The sequence below is a fragment of the Schistocerca piceifrons genome, chromosome 2 (assembly GCF_021461385.2).
Source record: "Schistocerca piceifrons isolate TAMUIC-IGC-003096 chromosome 2, iqSchPice1.1, whole genome shotgun sequence".
Taxonomy (NCBI): Eukaryota; Metazoa; Arthropoda; class Insecta; order Orthoptera; family Acrididae; genus Schistocerca; species Schistocerca piceifrons.
In genome coordinates, this window is record NC_060139.1 from 583,524,289 (window position 1) to 583,543,451 (window position 19,163).

The 19,163-nt window shown below is 44.7% G+C and overlaps 1 protein-coding gene across 1 annotated transcript in view; it reads left to right on the forward strand.

Moving 5' to 3' along the window:
- Nucleotides 1-19,163, forward strand: part of LOC124777462 (protein takeout-like) — an 85,291-nt gene that overhangs the window by 18,784 nt on the left and 47,344 nt on the right. The window contains exon 3 of the mRNA XM_047252885.1: nucleotides 4,870-5,017. Within this exon, the coding sequence (XP_047108841.1) occupies nucleotides 4,870-5,017 (148 nt within the window). The remainder of the gene's footprint in view (nucleotides 1-4,869; nucleotides 5,018-19,163) is intronic.

Consider the following 19,163-nt stretch of genomic DNA (forward strand, 5'->3'; position numbering starts at 1 on the left):
TAGCAGAATATGGAATCTGTTGGTTCAGAAGGGTAATACGGAACGCCGTGCTGGATCCCATCGGCCTCGTATCACTAGCAGTCGAGATGACAGGCATCTTATCCGCATGGCTGTAACGGATCGTGCAGCAACGTCTCGATCCCTGAGTCAACAGATGGGTACGTTTGCAAGGCAACAACCATCTGCACGAACAGTTCGACGACGTTTGCAGCAGCATGGACTATCAGCTCGGAGACCATGGTTGCGGTTACCTTTGACGCTGCGTCACAGACAGGAGCGCTTGCGATGGTGTACTCGACGACGAACCTGGGTGCACGAATGGCAAAACGTCATTTTTATCGGATGAATCCAGGTTCTGTTTATAGCATCATGATGGTCGCATCCGTGTTTGGCGACATCGCTGTGAACGCACATTGCAAGCGTGTATTCGTCATCTCCATACTGCTGTATCACCCGGCGTGATGGTATGGGGTGGCATTGGTTACACGTCTCGGTCACCTCTTGTTCCCATTGACGGCACTTTGAACAGTGGACGTTACATTTCAGATGTGTTACAACCCGTGGCTCTACCCTCCATTCAATCTCTGCGAAACCCTATATTTCAGCAGGATAATGCACGACAGCGTGTTGCAGGTCCTGTACGAGCCTTTCTGGATACAGAAAATATTCGACTGCTGCCCTAGCCAGCACATTCTCCAGATCTCTCACCAACTGAAAACGTCTGGTCAATGGTGGCCGTGTAGCTGGCTCGTCACAATACTCCAGTCACTACTGTTGATGAACTGTGGTATCGTGTTGAAGCTGCATGGGCAGCTGTACCTGTACATGCTATTCAAGCTCTGTTTGACTCAATGCCCAGGCGTATCAACACCATTATTACGGCCAGAGGTGGTTGTTCTGGGTACTGATTTCTCAGTATCTATGCACCCAAATTGCGTGAAAATGTAATCACATGTCAATTCTAGTATAATATATTTGTCCAATGAATACCCGTTTATCATCTGCATTTCTTCTTGGTGTAGCAATTTTAATGGGCAGTAGGGTATGCTGCTGAAGAGTATATGAGTGAACCGTATAGGTAATGAGGTATAATGAATCTGAGGAGAAAAGAAATTCATGGCACAGCTTGACTGAAGAGATGGTTTGATAGGACATGAACGAATAGTCAATTTCGTGATGGAGGAAAGTGTGGGTGGTAAAAATTTTACAAGGGGGAGAAAGGTGCGACAGCAGCAGTAAGGGTGAAATGGATGTGCGTTGCAGCAGTTATGCGAAGATGAAGAGGCGTACACATAACAGACTAGAATGGAGAACTGCAGTAAAGTAGTAGCTGGACTGATGCCCACAGCAACAAAAACAACAACAAGAAGTAAATGGTTCATGGAAGGAGAAACTAGTGTAGAGCTATGAAACTGAGCTATAACGTTTGAAAGACCATTCATCGATGGAAACAAGAGTTGTTTCCTTGTAGATCAGAGACCACAATACGGATCCTACATAGTACAACAATGTCAGGAAGAAGGAAAGAAGTAAGTAAAACTGAGCAGCAGTGTGACGTAATAGGCATCCCACTTAGACTGGAAACCAGATGGCTACCCTCGAACACACACACACACACACACACACACACACACACGTACGTCCTCCCCCACCAGACAGGTCACAATAGTTTTCACCAAACATTCAAAATTAGCGCCACACTGAACAGAAACAACACGATAACAGGTGATCTGGGACAATAAAATAGCGCCTCTCTATGAGTACAGAGATGTAAGCGTTTACTCGAATCCGATTTTGTGCACAAAAAAGTCGAAACAGATGAGAGTGGAACTTAAAAACGAAGTGGAAAACTGTGTATACAATGGCAATACAAAAAGAAAATCGACCACAGATACGCAGTTGGACGAAATCGGTAAGGTCAGTGAAATACGCAAGCACTACTCTCGAAACAGCATTACAAATATAAAAAAAATTCTTTACGACTACTTTGTAGATGACTTGCTATCAAAACGATAAAAAGGCATAAAAGCAAATTTTTTTAATAAGTAATGCAGTTTCAGGTGAGCATTCGAAACAAATTAATAAATACACATGTTGTAGTTTTTAAGATTTAACCAAAAAAACAATTGTGAACTTAGTGGGATATTTTAAGAAATAAATCGAGACCCAGAGAAGATGACACGTAGGTGTCGAAACATATCTCGGCAAACAGAAAAAGAAATACATTGTATTTTGCGTAAGACTAAGCTTAACCGCCCCCCCCCCCCCCTCACACACCCACACACCCACACACACACAAACACACAAAAAAGAAAAAAAAGAAAGCTTAAGTTCTTCCAACAATTTTGGTAACCTGTGTTTTCATACGACTACGTTCTGCTTCAGTCTAATGAATGTATTTCGCACAAACACCCTCGCTTTCAGCTGAACGCCTACTGCACCTCAGGGAGCAGACAACAGACGTTGTACCGGTAGTTAATGTGACCGCGACCCGTTATAGAACGAAAGCTATTGATGCAGTCGTAATACACTTCGTGGAAACGCGTGCCTCAGGACGCCGTGCAGCGTTTGACCTTGGAGAGTGCGGGGACAGAGAAGAGCGAGAGCGCATTACTCAGACAGCGGCGCGGCTGTCAATCGGAGAGTGAAAGCGTGGGAGGCCGGCCTGCCTCAGCCCGCGGGCTTCCGTCAACACGCCGCGTCGCAACGCGCGGCCCGCTTACGGCAGGCGGCGGGAAGCAGCCGAGCAGCTGGCTCTGCTGACAAACAGTTGTGATGGCGCGACCGACAGGAGAAAACGTGGGCGCGCCAACTCAGCGACGCCTCTGCAGCGTCATCTCCGAAGAAATATTCTCATCAAAGGAAGTTTACTGTACGTGAGGAAGTACTTTCTCTAGCGGCTGACTGAAGGCTCTCCATCACTGCGGACAGTGCTAACACTCTGTGTCATCACACTGCGTTCTCATGGTGAGGCCGTAGTCAAGGAGGAGTGGTATCGCGCACCGTACAGCCTGACAACCAGGACCGTTGGTCCCGGGTGCCATTTCAGCTCATAGAAGGATCCCTTTGCCTGTCATCCACGACCCCCTCACAGCACAGGGCTTCGTCGACGATGTTCTACACCCCGTTATGTTGCCCTTCATGACAAGCCATCCTGGACTTAAATTTTGCAAAATAGTTCCCCTTGCGCACGCGGTGAGAGTTTCTACTGCTTGTCTTCGTACTTGCCAAACCCAGCCTTGGGCAACGAGGTCGCCGGGTCTCTCCCCAACTGAGAAAGTTTGGAGCATTATAGACAGGGCCCTCCAACCAGCTCGGGATTTTGACGATATGTAGCGTCAGTTAGGAAGAATTTTGCACAATTTCGCTCAAGAGGACATGCAACAACTCCAGCTATCAATCCCAAACTGAATAACTGTTTGCATAAGGGCCAGAGGTACACCAACACGTTATTGACTTGCTCAGTTTGTGAAACTCTATCTTTTGGATGAATTGAAGGGCTTATTTCAATAGTGGTATAAGTTCATTTTTGTTAATTTTAAGATACAGAGTCCTAAAGTTAAATCAGCGCTGAAAAATCTGCAGTTGAGATACCAGAAATATTCAAGCATAAGGCTTCTTGCTAGAGATGAACCTTTCTTTCTGTTTGTTTGGATCATTAATGTCAGAAGCACTATAATCAGAAAAGTGGAGGTAATGGACTTGTACCACTATTGAAATAAACCCTTCAATTGTTCAATTTTTCTGAAAATGTAATCGTTTGTTTGTCTGTACATGTACATCACATCTACCGATTCCCGTCTCATTTGGATGATTCCTTCGTGATGCGTCGTTTATTTATTTATCTGCATATAGATTTATTTATTTATTTTGAATGTATTGCAGTTGTAACAGATGCTAACGAAAACGGGAGGAACAAAGAGGACGAAATCCACTGCAGGTACATTGTCTGTTTCTGACGAATATTACACCGAAATCATTGAACTTGAAGCCCATACCGACGAACAGGTTATGATCAACAATATATCACGCGTCATGCAGTGAGAAACAGCAGCGAAGTTTTGCATTTAAATTAGAACGCTGGTGTACAGGGTAGCGATCAAGGACTGTACGTCTCTACCTCTTCTCACCTTGCTGCTCGAATTAACGCACCATGGTACAAATGTGGCAATGACGAAAATATATCAAAAAATTAACACGATGTTATACTTTATCCGATCAAAAATATCCGGATACTTATCAATTCCAGAATATCTACCGAAAACTGATCAAAAATTCAGTCTTAACCGATCACTATCGACTGACATTCCTATTAAAACTGTCCCACACCCACACTCCATATTCTGCTAGTTAGTACTCATTGACTGGCTAACTTAACACGTACGTGTATGGCAGTTACGAGAAATTATGCCTATCTCTTGGCGACGCGATTATTGTACGATGAGGGCTAAACAGAATGACATGAAGCCCTTCCAACACTTGACCTAATTCCTTCCCTCTGCCATATTTCCATTACTACAAAAATTCCAGTTTCTTTGAAACCATTGATTCCAACAAAACTCATTTCTTGACCCACAGGTCAGCCTTCGTCTGATAAATTCAAATGGTTCAAATGGCTCTGAGCACTATAGGACTCAACATCTTAGGTCATAAGTCCCCTAGAACTTAGAACTACTTAAACCTAACTAACCTAAGGACATCACACACATCCATGCCCGAGGCAGGATTCGAACCTGCGACCGTAGCAGTCGCGCGGCTCCGGACTGCGCGCCTAGAACCGCGAGACCACCGCGGCCGGCGTCTGATAAACTGTTTCAGTTGATATTGCTAACCAAATTCTAGATTACAGGGAGTGATTTTGTTCGGCAGGCATCTCGGAGCTGGGCGTGCCGCCCCTGGAGCCGTTCGTGGTGCGGGAGATGCTGGTGGAGTACCGGCAGGGAGACGTGGCCGGCAAGATGCTCATCAAGAACTCGCGCACCCACGGCCTCACCGACGTCATCGTCGGTGATGTCAGGTACTGTACTCCGACCGGCCTGGTGGTAATACACCCCACCACTACACTAAACAATACGTGTTTTTTTTTCAGAAAGATTCATCTGGTTCCACAAAACTATGTCTTCTACATGAACGAAGATGGAAACTTGTGTTAGATTTAGGCTTACATATCGAAATTAAAAGTTTGCTTTGACGCCAGTTGTGACTTTCTGAGTCAGGTGGTTGCTCCATGATATTGTTATCTAGTTAACAAAAACAATGTAGGGCTACTCGTGACGACGTTAAGACAGCAGTCAAAGGCGTTATGAGTTCTCCGGTTCAACAAATACACTCCTGGAAATTGAAATAAGAACACCGTGAATTCATTGTCCCAGGAAGGGGAAACTTTATTGACACATTCCTGGGGTCAGATACATCACATGATCACACTGACAGAACCACAGGCACATAGACACAGGCAACAGAGCATGCACAATGTCGGCACTAGTACAGTGTATATCCACCTTTCGCAGCAATGCGGGCTGCTATTCTCCCATGGAGACGACCGTAGAGATGCTGGATGTAGTCCTGTGGAACGGCTTGCCATGCCATTTCCACCTGGCGCCTCAGTTGGACCAGCGTTCGTGCTGGACGTGCAGACCGCGTGAGACGACGCTTCATCCAGTCCCAAACATGCTCAATGGGGGACAGATCCGGAGATCTTGCTGGCCAAGGTAGTTGACTTACACCTTCTAGAGCACGTTGGGTGGCACGGGATACATGCGGACGTGTATTGTCCTGTTGGAACAGCAAGTTCCCTTGCCGGTCTAGGAATGGTAGAACGATGGGTTCGATGACCGTTTGGATGTACCGTACACTATTCAGTGTCCCCTCGACGATCACCAGTGGTGTACGGCCAGTCTAGGAGATCGCTCCCCACACCATGATGCCGGGTGTTGGCCCTGTGTGCCTCGGTCGTATGCAGTCCTGATTGTGGCGCTCACCTGCACGGCGCCAAACACGCATACGACCATCATTGGCACCAAGGCAGAAGCGACTCTCATCGCTGAAGACGACACGTCTCCATTCGTCCCTCCATTCACGCCTGTCGCGACACCACTGGAGGCGGGCTGCACGATATTGGGGCGTGAGCGGAAGATGGCCTAACGGTGTGCGGGACCGTAGCCCAGCTTCATGGAGACGGTTGCGAATGGTCCTCGCCGATACCCCAGGAACAACAGTGTCCCTAATTTGCTGGGAAGTGGCGGTGCGGTCCCCTACGGCACTGCGTAGGATCCTACGGTCTTGGCGTGCATCCGTGCGTCGCTGCGGTCCGGTCCCAGGTCGACGGGCACGTGCACCTTCCGCCGACCACTGGCGACAACATCGATGTACTGTGGAGACCTCACGCCCCACGTGTTGAGCAATTCGGCGGTACGTCCACCCGGCCTCCCGCATGCCCACTATACGCCCTCGCTCAAAGTCCGTCAACTGCACACACGGTTCACGTCCACGCTGTCGCGGCATGCTACCAGTGTTAAAGACTGCGATGGAGCTCCGTATGCCACGGCAAACTGGCTGACACTGACGGCGGCGGTGCACAAATGCTGCGCAGCTAGCGCCATTCGACGGCCAACACCGCGGTTCCTGGTGTGTCCGCTGTGCCATGCGTGTGATCATTGCTTGTACAGCCCTCTCGCAGTGTCCGGAGCAAGTATGGTGGGTCTGACACACCGGTGTCAATGTGTTCTTTCTGCCATTTCCAGGAGTGTACAATACATTTACAACTTTGTGACGTGATTTTCGCGTAGAGTACGGCACTGCAGCTCCTACAGCTCAAAGCATTCGGCGGTGTCAGTATAAATTTCGAGACACTTGTCGTTTACGTAGCGGGACATCCACAGTTTTCCTTCGTGTGCTCGTCAACGCCATAGGCTCTACGTCTTTCAACAGAGCTCTGTACGTAGTCCACAGAACTCTACTCGTGCCAACCAGGGTCGTCTATCGGGCGTGTTTTGTGGCGACGTTTGTGTTTCAAACCATACAGTATACTCAGTTGCTACAATCCTTCACGCTGGTGATAAACAAAAACGCACGGAGTTCGATGAATTCAGAGTTGGCGCAGAGATGGAAAATTACAATTTCCTTTCACTTTTAGTCATCAGTGACGAAACTATATTCCATTTAAGTAGAGAAGTACATCGTGGAAACGTAAGAATATGGAAAATCCAGCAACCACATACGATAGTCGAGCGCTAGAGAAACTCTATAATACTTCTTGTTTCTGCGCAGTCTCCATAAAATGAAAAATTTTAAGCCGATTCTTTTTTGCAGAAAAGATGGTACAGGAATTACGAACGTACGTCTGTTGGAAATCTTTCTCTCCCACAGTTGCGAGAACATGTTGAAAATTCGGTTTCCAACAAGGTGGAGCACCACTGTACTGACACCTGTGTGTGAGAATATTTCTTAACAGCGCACCACCTCAGCGATGGATCGACCGTAAACGATAAAAGGATATCATATTACACCATTATCCCCCAAGTCATCTGACCTCGCGATACGAGGTTTCTTTTGTGAGCGGTTGTGGCAGCCTCCGTCTGTGTCCTCACCCTTTCATGAACTTTCGGTAAACCGCGACGTCGAAAAGCAGCAGCAGCAGAGTGCACTAATAGCAGACATGATCGCAAAAGTATGAGACTTGTTTGACTATCGTCCGATTGTCTGTCGTGGACCTGATGGAGGCCACATTGAACATTTGTTGTAAATGAAAAAAAAAAATGGTTCAAATGGCTCTGAGCACTATGGGACTTAACTTCTGAGGTCATCAGTCCCCTACAATTTAGAACTACTTAAACCTAACTAACCTAAAGACATCACACACATATCCATGCCCGAGGCAGGATTCGAACCTGCGACCGTAGCGGTCGCACGGTTCCAGACTGTAGCGCCTAGAACTGCTCGGCCACCCCGGTCGGCTGTAGATGAAAACCTTAATCATTATCCACTTGTGGCAAGTACTCAGAGATTCTATGAACATGCATGTAAAAGATATAGGCTTAGAAAGACACTGCTTTTTTTAAAATAAAAAATTTCTAGTCCTATGAGTAAATTAAGATTTTTCTGAAGCTTCTATCTTCGGCGTGCTGAGGATACAGTCTTGTCAATTCCAATGACTCTTTCTGAGATACAGTCTCCAATCCCTATGAAGTAACTTGCCAGATACATGGTACAACCATTCGCAGGTATTACAAGATGAATGCTACTTGGATGATCAGTCGTGTTCTGTTCGTTTCTTGACAAAGTAATTCATTTAAGTGAAAGTCCACATAAAACGTTTGATAGCGGCACATCCAAATCGGTATATAGCCTTGAATCGTGGAGTAGACCAGAAGCAGTGCGTCACAGGTTTACATTCGGCCCGTAATTAGTATTAGCAAATACAAATGCTGGCTATCATTTTTAGTCCACTGTTGAGTGACATTACAATTTACTTCTTACTGTGATCATTTTTATAGTCTGCCTTCATACAAGTTGTTAGTGATTCACTCATGTGGCAGGTACAGGTATTTCAGTTTTAATTGGATTCAGACGAAGTATTTACTTTAACACGACTTTCATTCATTTGTTCGATAAATACCATCTACCGGTGAACTCCACGATAACGTGAGTCTCGAGATTTTTACGACGTACTGAATACTAACTGAATTTTCACATTTACGTCTAGCTGTTGTTTACTTCCTAGCATGATATTTTAACTAGGCACCTACGAGTCATTTTCAACTGAAGGAAAGACAATTTACATGGGCTACTCATGTCACACTATTTATTAGCACCGTGGATGGAGTTCACAAAGTGTTAAGAAGCGTGATAACAATGCTAATCACAGAATGTGGTGCCGCGGGCAGCGCCAACGGCAGTGTACGTGCCAAACTCAGCTGTCCGATGGGTTGCCGCTCGTCAGGGGTTTCGGCATGTTGCGTCGTCTACACTGAGAGCAGACTATGGGAATGACGGGATCCCACGCACTACACTATGTGCTCAAAAGTATCCGGACACCACCAAAAATTTACGTTTATCGTATTAGGTGCATTGTGCTGCCACCCACTTCCAGGTACTCCGTATTAGCAACCTCAGTAGTCATTAGACGTCGCGAGAGAGCAGAGGGGGCGCTCCAACGGAACTCACGGACTTCGAACGTGGCCAGGTGATTGGGTGTGACTTTTGTTATACGTCTGTAAGCGAGATTTCCACACTCCTAAACATCCCTAGGATCATTATTTTCGATGTGTTAGTGAAGTGGAAAGGCGAAGAGACACGTACAGCACAAAAGCGTACAGACCGACCTCGTATGTTGAGTGACAGAGACCGCCGACTGCTGAAGACGATCGTAATGTGTAATAGGCAGACCTCTATCCAGACCATCACACAGGAATTCCAAACTGCATCAGAATCCACTGCAAGTACTATGACAGTTAGGAAGGAGGTGAGAAAACTTGGATTTCATGGTCAAGCAGCTGCTTATAAGCCACACATCACGTCGATAAATGCCAAACGACGCCTCGCTTGGTGTAAGGAGCGTAAACACTGGACGACTGAACAGTGGAAAAACGTTACGTGGAATGACGGATCACAGTACACGATGTGGCGATCCGATAGTAGGGTGTGGGTGTGACGAATGCCCGCTGAACGTCATGGTTCAAATGGCTCTGAGCACTATGGGACGTAACTTCTGAGATCAGTCCCCTAGAAATTAGAACTACTTAAACCTAACTAAACTAAGAACATCACACACATCCATGCCCGAGGCAGGATTCGAACCTGCGACCGTAGCGGTCTCGCGGTTCCAGACTGTAGCGCCTAGAACTGCTCGGCCACCCCGGCCGGCTGAGCATCATGTCAGCGTATATAGTGCCAATAGTATAATTCGGAGGCGGTGGTGTTTTTCATGGAGGGGGCTTGCACCCCATGTTGTTTTGCGTGGCGCTATCACAGCACAGGCCTACAATGATGTGTTGAGCATCTTCTTGCTTCCCACTGTTGAAGAGCAATTCGGGGATGGCGATTGCATCTTTCAACACGATCGGGCATCTGTTCTAATGCACGGTCTATTGCGGAGTGGTTACACGACAGTAGCATCCCTGTAATGGACTGGCCTGCACAGAGTCCTGATCTGAATCCTATAGAATGCCTTTGGGATGTTTTGGAACGCCGACTTCTTGCCAGGCCTCACCTACCGACATCGATACCTCTCCTCAGTGCAGCACTCCGTGAAGAATGAGCTGCCATTCCTTAAGAAAACTTCCAGCACCTTATTTAACGTATGCCAGCGAAAGTGGAAACTGTCATCAAGGCTAAGGGTGGGCCAACACCGGATTGAATTCCCGTATTACCGATGGAGGGCGCCACGAACTTGTAAGTCATTTTCAGCCAGGTGTCCATATACGAGGCCTGTTCAGAAAGTAAGCTCCGATTGATTGCCAAATTGAAACCACAGTGAACATCAGAAATGTTTTTCTTGTAACAATTAGCTACACCTTTCAGCTACTTCTCTACGTAGTCGCCGTTCTGACTTAGACTTTTGTCATAGCGTTGTACCAACTTTTCAATAGCCTCATCATAGAAGGCAGCCGCCAGTGCTTTCCGCCAATTCTCCACGCTGGCCTACACCTCGTTGTCTGTGTCAAAATGTTGTCTTCAAAGACAGCGGTTCATGTGACCAGAGATGAAACTCAGGGGGAGACAATTGCGGACTGTATTGTGGGTAATCTCACATTTCCATTTGAAAACGATGCAGGAGCATCTTCATTGCCCCTGCAGAATGCGGCTGAGAATTGTCTTGAAGAAGAAACAGCACGACAGTTATGTAATGTTAGCTGCATAGCTTCAGGCGAAATTTCTCACCAGGCCCTCGTACTTGGCGGCAGACACTATTTTCTAGACATCTTTACGCACTCACTGCGAGCTCAGAAATGAGAAGAGCGACGTGATGCTAACTGGAGTTATACTAGAGACACTACCCAACACATCTGTGCAAAGCTTTATCGGATTTTCATAGTCGTTTCCATTTCGCGACCGATCGGAGCTTACTTTCTGAACGCCCCTCGTATTTTTGATCACACAATGAATCTAATTGATAGCCGCTAAACTGGTTAATTAGATTTTCTATAATTTTTCTCCACTAAATCTATAATCCAGTCCCACAATGACGCCTCTGCAGCCGGAAATATTTTGTTCTCTTGTTCCATTGCGTGTCTGTTGGAGATCTGGTGGTTGTCTAAAGCAGACTTGATCCGTTAAAAAATGAGATTTTAATATTGGTGTTTATTGCAAAACTATTCCACAGTGCGTGTGGTTCGACCTACATATGCCATGTTACGCTGCCTATTTCAATTTATTGCAGCAGCGAACCTTTCACTACCGATTCTAAAATGTCTGTAATACTAGATGGCGACTGGAAAGTCGCTAACTTAAAATTTGCGGAGGAGTTTGACTATCTTAGATGAGTCACTCACATACGGAACCAAAGTTAGGTATTTTGCGAGCTTTCTATCCTCCTCCTTCATTGACTGGCGTATGGCTTTAACAGATAGAGCACTGTTATTCTGACGGACTGAAAATCTGTTTTTCTTGTACTTAGTTTCTCCTAGGAGTCCACCTGAATCAAAGAAATCGCATTGAAAACAGTATGCGTTCTACGTAAGTCTGCAATATTTCGTGGCCGTTGTCACTGAAGGTAACATTTTCTAGGTTGTTCGGCCGCATCAAGGTCTGTTGCAGTTTCTTGTTTTATAGCTGACGTTTCCACCCCTCTGCTGAAATCGTCTTCAGGCTCTTCTCGTGTGTATGGTTACCTGAGTACTCAACTAACTGGGACATCAGAAGATCCCAGCAGAGGGGGTGAAACGGCAACTGCGCAGGAAGAAACTGAAAATAAGCATCACCCCGCTGAAACACATAGAAAATTTTAATTCCAGTATGCATCCTGGGCATTATGTTTTGAGCACGCCTTGATTTCCCAATGATGGTTACAACAACTGGCTGAACAAAAGGGCCTGAAACAAAATATCAGACTAGGTGGGCTTACGTTGAATCTATTTCCTCAGAGAGCCATTATTCATCCGTCTGATCAAACTATGCAGGAATGGGGAACAGCCATCTTTTTCTGCTACGATGGTGAACTGGTTACTCTTTTGAAAAGATGTGAAGTGCTGTATGTGCGAGGGTGTGCTGAAAAGTAATGTCTCCTTATTTTTTATGTGAAAACTCTTAATACTTTTAAAATGAAACCATCTTTACTAAAATTATACATCTCTATTCATCATGACTACAAATTTATTTCTCAACATAATCACCCTGGCGAAAAACAAATTTCTCCCAGCGAGAGGTTATTTCGTTGATACCTTCAGTGTAGAATATTTGATTCTGCTGACGGAGCCACAATTTCACCTCTGCTTGCACCGCTTCGCCAGTATCAAAGTGTAATTCTCGAAATGTTGTTTACGTTCTGGTAACATACATTACTGGCCATTACAATTGCTAGACCAAGAAGAAATGAAGATGATAAAGGGGTATTGATTTGGCAAATATATTATACTAGAACTGACATGTGATTACATTTTCACGCAATTTGGGTGCATAGATACTGAGAAATCAGTACCCAGAACAACCACCTCTGGCCGTAATAACGGCCTTGATACGCATGGGCATTGAGTCAGAGCTTGGATACCGCGTACAGGTACAGCAGCCCATGCAGCTTCAACACTATACCACAGTTCATCAAGAGTAGTGACTGGCGTATTGTGACGAGCCAGTTGCTCGGCCACCATTGACCAGACGTTTTCAAATGGTGAGAGATCTGGAGAATGTGCTGGCCAGGGCAGCAGTCGAACATTTTCTGTATCCAGAAAGGCCCCGTACAGGACCTGCAACATGCGGTTGTGCATTATCCTGTTGAAATGTAGGGTTTCGCAGGGATGGAATGAAGGGTAGAGCCACGGGTTGTAACACATCTGAAATGTAACGTCCACTGTTCAAAGTGCCGTCAACGCGAACATGAGGTGACCGAGACGTGTAACGAATGGCACCCCGTACCATCACTCCGGATGATACGCCGGTATGGTGATGACGAATACACGCTCCCAATGTGCGTTCGCCGCGATGTCGCCAAACACGGATGCGACAATCATGGTGCTGTAAACAGAACCTGTATTCATCCGAAAAAATGACGTTTTGCCATTCGTGCACCCAGGTTCGTCGTTGAGTACACCACCGCAGGCGCTCCTGTCTGTTATGCAGCATCAAGAGTGGCGGTGGTGGTGGTGGTTAGTGTTTAACGTCCCGTCGTCAACGAGGTCATTAGAGACGGAGCGCAAGCTCGGGTTAGGGAAGGATTGGGAAGGAAATCGGCCGTGCCCTTTCAAAGGAGCCATCTCGGTATTCGCCTGAAACGATTTAGGGAAATCACGGAAAACCTAAATCAGGATGGCCGGAGACGGGATTGAACCGTCGTCCTCCCGAATACGAGTCCAGTGTGCTAACCACTGCGCCACCTCGCTCGGTGCAGCATCAACAGTAACCGTTGCCATGGTCTCCGAGCTAATAGTCCATGCTGCTGCAAACGTAGTCGAATTGTTCGTGCAGATGGTTGTTGTCTTGCAAACGTGCCCATCTGTTGACTCAGGGATCGAGACGTGGCTGCACGATCCGTTACAGCCACGCGAATAAGACGCCTGTCATCTCGACTGCTAGTGATACGAGGCCATTGGGATCCAGCACGGCGTTCCGTATTACCCTCCTGAACCCACCTATTCCATATTCTGCTAACAGTCATTGGATCTCGACCAACGCGAGGAGCAATGTCACGATACGATAAGCCGCAATCGCGATAGGCTACAGTCCGACCTTTATCAAAGTCGGAAACGCCCTTGCATCCAGCTGACATTTACTGTGGCTTTGTCGTAAAACTCTTAAAAATAAAACACTGGATCCTGCTGACTTTTATTTATTTACAAGTTCTGCCCGTGCTGCTTTATGCACGCATTTGCCTATAATTAGCACTGTTTAAGTAAGCCTGCTTGCCCTTTGGAAGCCACATGACTTCAACTCCTCACTCACCCTCTCTCCCCCCTTTTTTCCTATTTTAAATTGTTTTATTCTGTTTTAATACTAGCTATTAACTATTTCATTTGCTGATTCAGACACTGGCTGCTCAGTGCGGCCAGCCGCGGTGGTCTCGCGGTTCTAGGCGCGCAGTCCGGAAGCGCGCGGCTGCTACGGTCGCAGGTTCGAATCCTGCCTCGGGCATGGATGTGTGTGATGTCCCTAGGTTAGTTAGGTTTAAGTAGTTCTAAGTTCTAGGGGACTGATGACCACAGCTGTTAAGTCCCATAGTGCTCAGAGGCATTTGAACCATTTTTTTGCTCAGTGCGACTATGTGCGCAGATTCACTCGAGCAGTAAGCATCACCTACCATACTTCACATACTGCCAGTGTCTGCACATCTTAATCAGTTCGCTCGTGTCGCTAGCAATGTATGTGCCAGAGTAAATGTGAACCACATAGATTGTCACGTGTGTTTTATTTTAAAAGTGTTACGACGAAGGCGTACTGAAAGTCAGCTGGACTCAATTGCGTTTGTGTTTTACTTTAAAAGCTTTACGACAAAGCCTTACAGTATCGGGCTACTACCTTCATTTATGCATTTTAAACGTCGATATTTATGGTTGGTATGCACATTGTTCTAGATAAGAGCCTTTTGGGTTCAATCCTTTAATTTTGCAATTAGTTGGCTGTTATTTCCAATCCTATCAAGTTTCTTCATGCACAGTTGCAAAAGCGCAGCCTTGTTTAAAAAATCTTACTTTTTGAAGTCTGCCAGTACTATCTCAGCAGCATAACGCCAGAAGTATGACAGAATCTCCTGGAAAGAAGTAAAGGACCAAGAGTAATAGGGGAGCGAAGTGGTACTCTTCCGTGTTTTTTTTCTACGGAAGTAAGGCGCCAATACGGGAGATGCACTGTAATTTTACAAATGATGCCTGTAATTTGAGATGCCGCTCACTCACTGTGACAAAGTGAAAGGAGCGCCATATCTGACTCAGCGTGCTATTTCTACGCAACTGGAGGCCACAATGCCCTCGACTTCCTAGCTGGGACGAAGTTCTTTCACACCGTAATTATTCGAATGTGTTCTTCTTCTGCAAGATGGTTCAAATGGCTCTAAGCACTATGGGACTTAACATCTGAGGTCATCAGTCCCCTAGACTTGAACTACTTAAACCTAACTAACCTAAGGACATCACACACATCCATGCCCGAGTCAGGATTCGAACCTGCGACCGTAGCAGCAGCGCGGTTCCAGACTGAAGCGCCTAGAACCGCTCGGCATCAGCGGCCGGCCTTCTGCAAGAGACCCGCTTTTCTTCCCTACGTGCAGCCACTTACAGATTAGCAAATAGGACATCAAAATCGTCTTCCGACCGCCACTGAATGCAAGACAGTCTTGGATCTGTGAAAAAACCACTTGTACTTCATACATCAGCGATTATGTACGTATAAAGTAAGCCACGTGAATGTGGACAAACGCAACGCTAGATAGCTATTCAAACTGGTGGCACTAATGTGTTTTCGTGCAACTGTTACAGTGTCATGATCGTCCTCACCTCAATGCGGCAGTTAGGCACGTTAACATGGGGCTGAGGAGGGCGCTGATGGCAGAGGGCATGGGTCTCTCAGTAGATCGGGCTTCACTAGGCATGACCTGCACCTCAATAGGTATGGGAAGGGGGGGCTGGTTAAGCTTATAGGTGACAGTGTAGTGGGTGGTGGTGGTGGTGGTGGGGTCCCTCATGGAAAAATTCCTGTAGTAGCTGGTGTTACATCTGCACCTTTTTTAGGCTGAAGTCAGCTGATAGATATACCTGCTTTAAGCAAGTCCCTCTAACTAAGGACTTACCTTCCGACTTTGTAATGTTTCCAAGTAGAGAAGGAATTAGCATATTGCATCAAAATATAAGAGGTATTAGAGGTAAAGTTAGTGAACTGCTTATAGATGTTGACTCTGAAATTACTGGTATATCAGAGCACCATTTAAATGATTTGACAATTCAGAGGCTTTCTTTACCAGGCTACACATTAGCTGGCTGTTTTTCAAAGAGTTCCTTGCGGGCTGGAGGAGTGGCTACGTACGTAAAAAACAGTATTCCATTTGAGTCCATAGACGAATCACGACACTGCACTGAACAGATATTCGAATGTTGTGCAGGGGCAGTTGAATGTAGTGAAACTAAACTTCTAATTGTTGTTGTTTATAGGTCCCCTTACTTCGACTTCAGAGCATTTCTGCTTAAGCTGGAGACGGTTCTTGATTCACTTTATAGGAAGTACCAGAAATTAGTTATATGTGGTGACTACAATATAAATATTGTATATGATGGTGCAAGGAAAATGATGTTGGTAGATCTCCTAAATTCATATGATCTAATGCAGACTGTGTTTTTTCCAACTAAGGTGCAGGTCTACAGCTGTAGACAATATTTTTATTCATTCTTCATTACTAGATGGGCATTCTGTCAGTAAAAGCGTGAATGGCCTTTCAGGCCATGATGCACAGATTTTAACACTAAAAGGTTTTTGTACTAAAACAAATGTCATATTTAATTACAAACTATGTAGAAAAATTAATCCAACAGCAATAGAGAGTTTTATAAAACTTGTCAAGGAACAAGAGTGGCAGGATGTTTATAGTGCTGATAACATAGATGATAAATACAATGCTTTCCTTTACACATTTCTCATGCTCTTTGAGAGTTGCTTTCCATTAGAAAGTTCTAAACGAGGTACTAGCAGTAATAGGCAGCCCGGGTGGCTGACTAGTGGGATAAGGATATCTTGTAGAATAAAGTGGGAATTATATCAAATTGTTAGAAGTAGTCAAAATCTAGCTACAATAGACCATTACAAACAGTATTGTAAGGTGCTTAAAAATGTTATTAGGAAGGCAAAGAGTATGTGGTATGCAAATAGAATAGCTAATTCACAAGATAAAATTAAAACCATATGGTCAGTTGTGAAGGAAGTGTCTGTTCAGCAGCACAAGGTCGACAATATAAAGTCAGTTCACAGTAAAAATGTTTGTGTTACTGATAAATCATAGATATGTACAGTATTTAACAGTCATTTTCTGAGAATTGCTGGTGAATTAAATAAAAATTTAGTTTCTACAGTGAATCATATAACTTTCTTGGCAAATGCCTTTCAGAGACTGATGTCTGAAATACTCCTCTGTGATAAAGACAAGAGGGAGATTGAGTCAATAATTAAATCACTGAAGACTAAGGCCTCTCATGGTTATGATGGAGCGTCTATTAGAATATTACAGTAGTGTTGCACATGTTAGCCCTGTATTTAGCCATATTTGTAATTTTTCCTTTAGGAATAGTTTCATGAGCGATTGAAGTACTCAGTAGTAAATCCGCTTCATAAAAAGGGAGAAAGGGATAATTAAGATAATTTTAGACCTATTTCTATGCCATCAGTGTTTGCAAAAGCTATTGAAAAGGTTGAGTATGTAAGGATAATTGATCATTTTATATCACACAATTTGCTATCAAATGTACAGTTTGGCTTTAGAAGTCGTTAAACAACTGAAAATGCTCTATTCTCTTTTCTCTGTGAGGTACTGGATGGGTAAAACAAAAGGTTTCGAACGCTTGGCATATTTTTTGGTTCAACTATGGCATTTGATTGTGTTGATCACAAAATATTGCTCCAGACGTAGGACCATTACGGAATAAGGGGAGTAGCTCACTATTGGTTCACCTCTTACTTTAGCAACAGACAGCAAAAGGTCATTATTCGCAATGTTCATAACGGCTGTGATGAGAGGTCTGAGTGGGGTACTGTCAAGTGGGGGGTGCCTCAGGGATCAGTGTTGGGGCCACACCTGTTCCTTATTTATATAAATGATAAGCCCTCTAGTATTACAGGTAACTCTAAAATATTTCTGTCTGCTGATGACACTAGCTTGGTAGTAAATGATGTTGTGTGCAAAACTTGCTCGGTTTCAAATAGTGCAGCACATGACCTAAGTTCATGGCTTGTAGAAAATAAACTAACGTTAAATCACAGTAAGACACAGTTTTTACAGTTTCTAACACACGATACAACCAAACCTGTCGTTTTAATTTCACAGAACGGGCATGTGATTAGTGAAACTGAACAGTTCAAATTTCTAGGTGTTCAGGTAGATAGTAAGCTGTCGTGGAAAGCCCACGTTCAGGATCTTGTTCAAAGACTTAATACTTCCATTTTTACTATTCGAACAATATCTGAAGTGAGTGATCGTTCGACACGAAAATTAGTCAACTTTGCTTATTTTCATTCGCTTATGTCGTATGGTATTATATTTTGGGTAACTCTTCCCATTCTAGAAGGATATTTTTGGCTCAGAAACTGGCGGTTCGGGCAATAAGTGGTGTAAGTTCACGAACCCCTTGTCGATCTCTGTTCACGAGTCTGGGTATTTTGACATTGGCCTCTCGATATATATATATCCCTCCCTGTCATTTCTTGTTAACGACATTAGATTATTCCCAAGAATATGCAGCTTTCATTCGGTTAATACTCGGCAGAAATCAAACCTACATTTGGATCGGACTTTCTTAATTAGTGTGCAGAAATGTGTGCAGTATGCTGCTGCATCCATTTCCAATAAGCTACCACTCGAATTCAAAAATCTTAGCAGTAATCCAAGTGCTTTCAAGTCGAAAGTGAAGAATTTCCTCATGGGTCACTCCTTCTATTCTGTCGAGGAGTTCCTTGAAAAATTACGCTGATTCTTATTGTATTGTTGATTGTGTTTACTTAAACTTATAGACTGACTTTTTTCGGGTTCACAAACATTTATTTTTATCTGTTATTACTTTTATGCTGTAATTACATGTACTGACATGTTCCATGACCTAGGAAATTTGCTCCTTAATTTGGTCCTAGGGAACTTGACGTGTAAATAAAAAAATAAAGTAACGCATTATGTATGTACATCCGAGGGCAACAGAAATCCGCATTGGTAAATCACAGAACATACGTTCAAATTTGAGAATACGAAATTGCTGTGAAGAACCAACGGTCATTGGAAAAGCATAAGAAAGCAATCTGCATAAATGTGAATCATCTCAATAGGG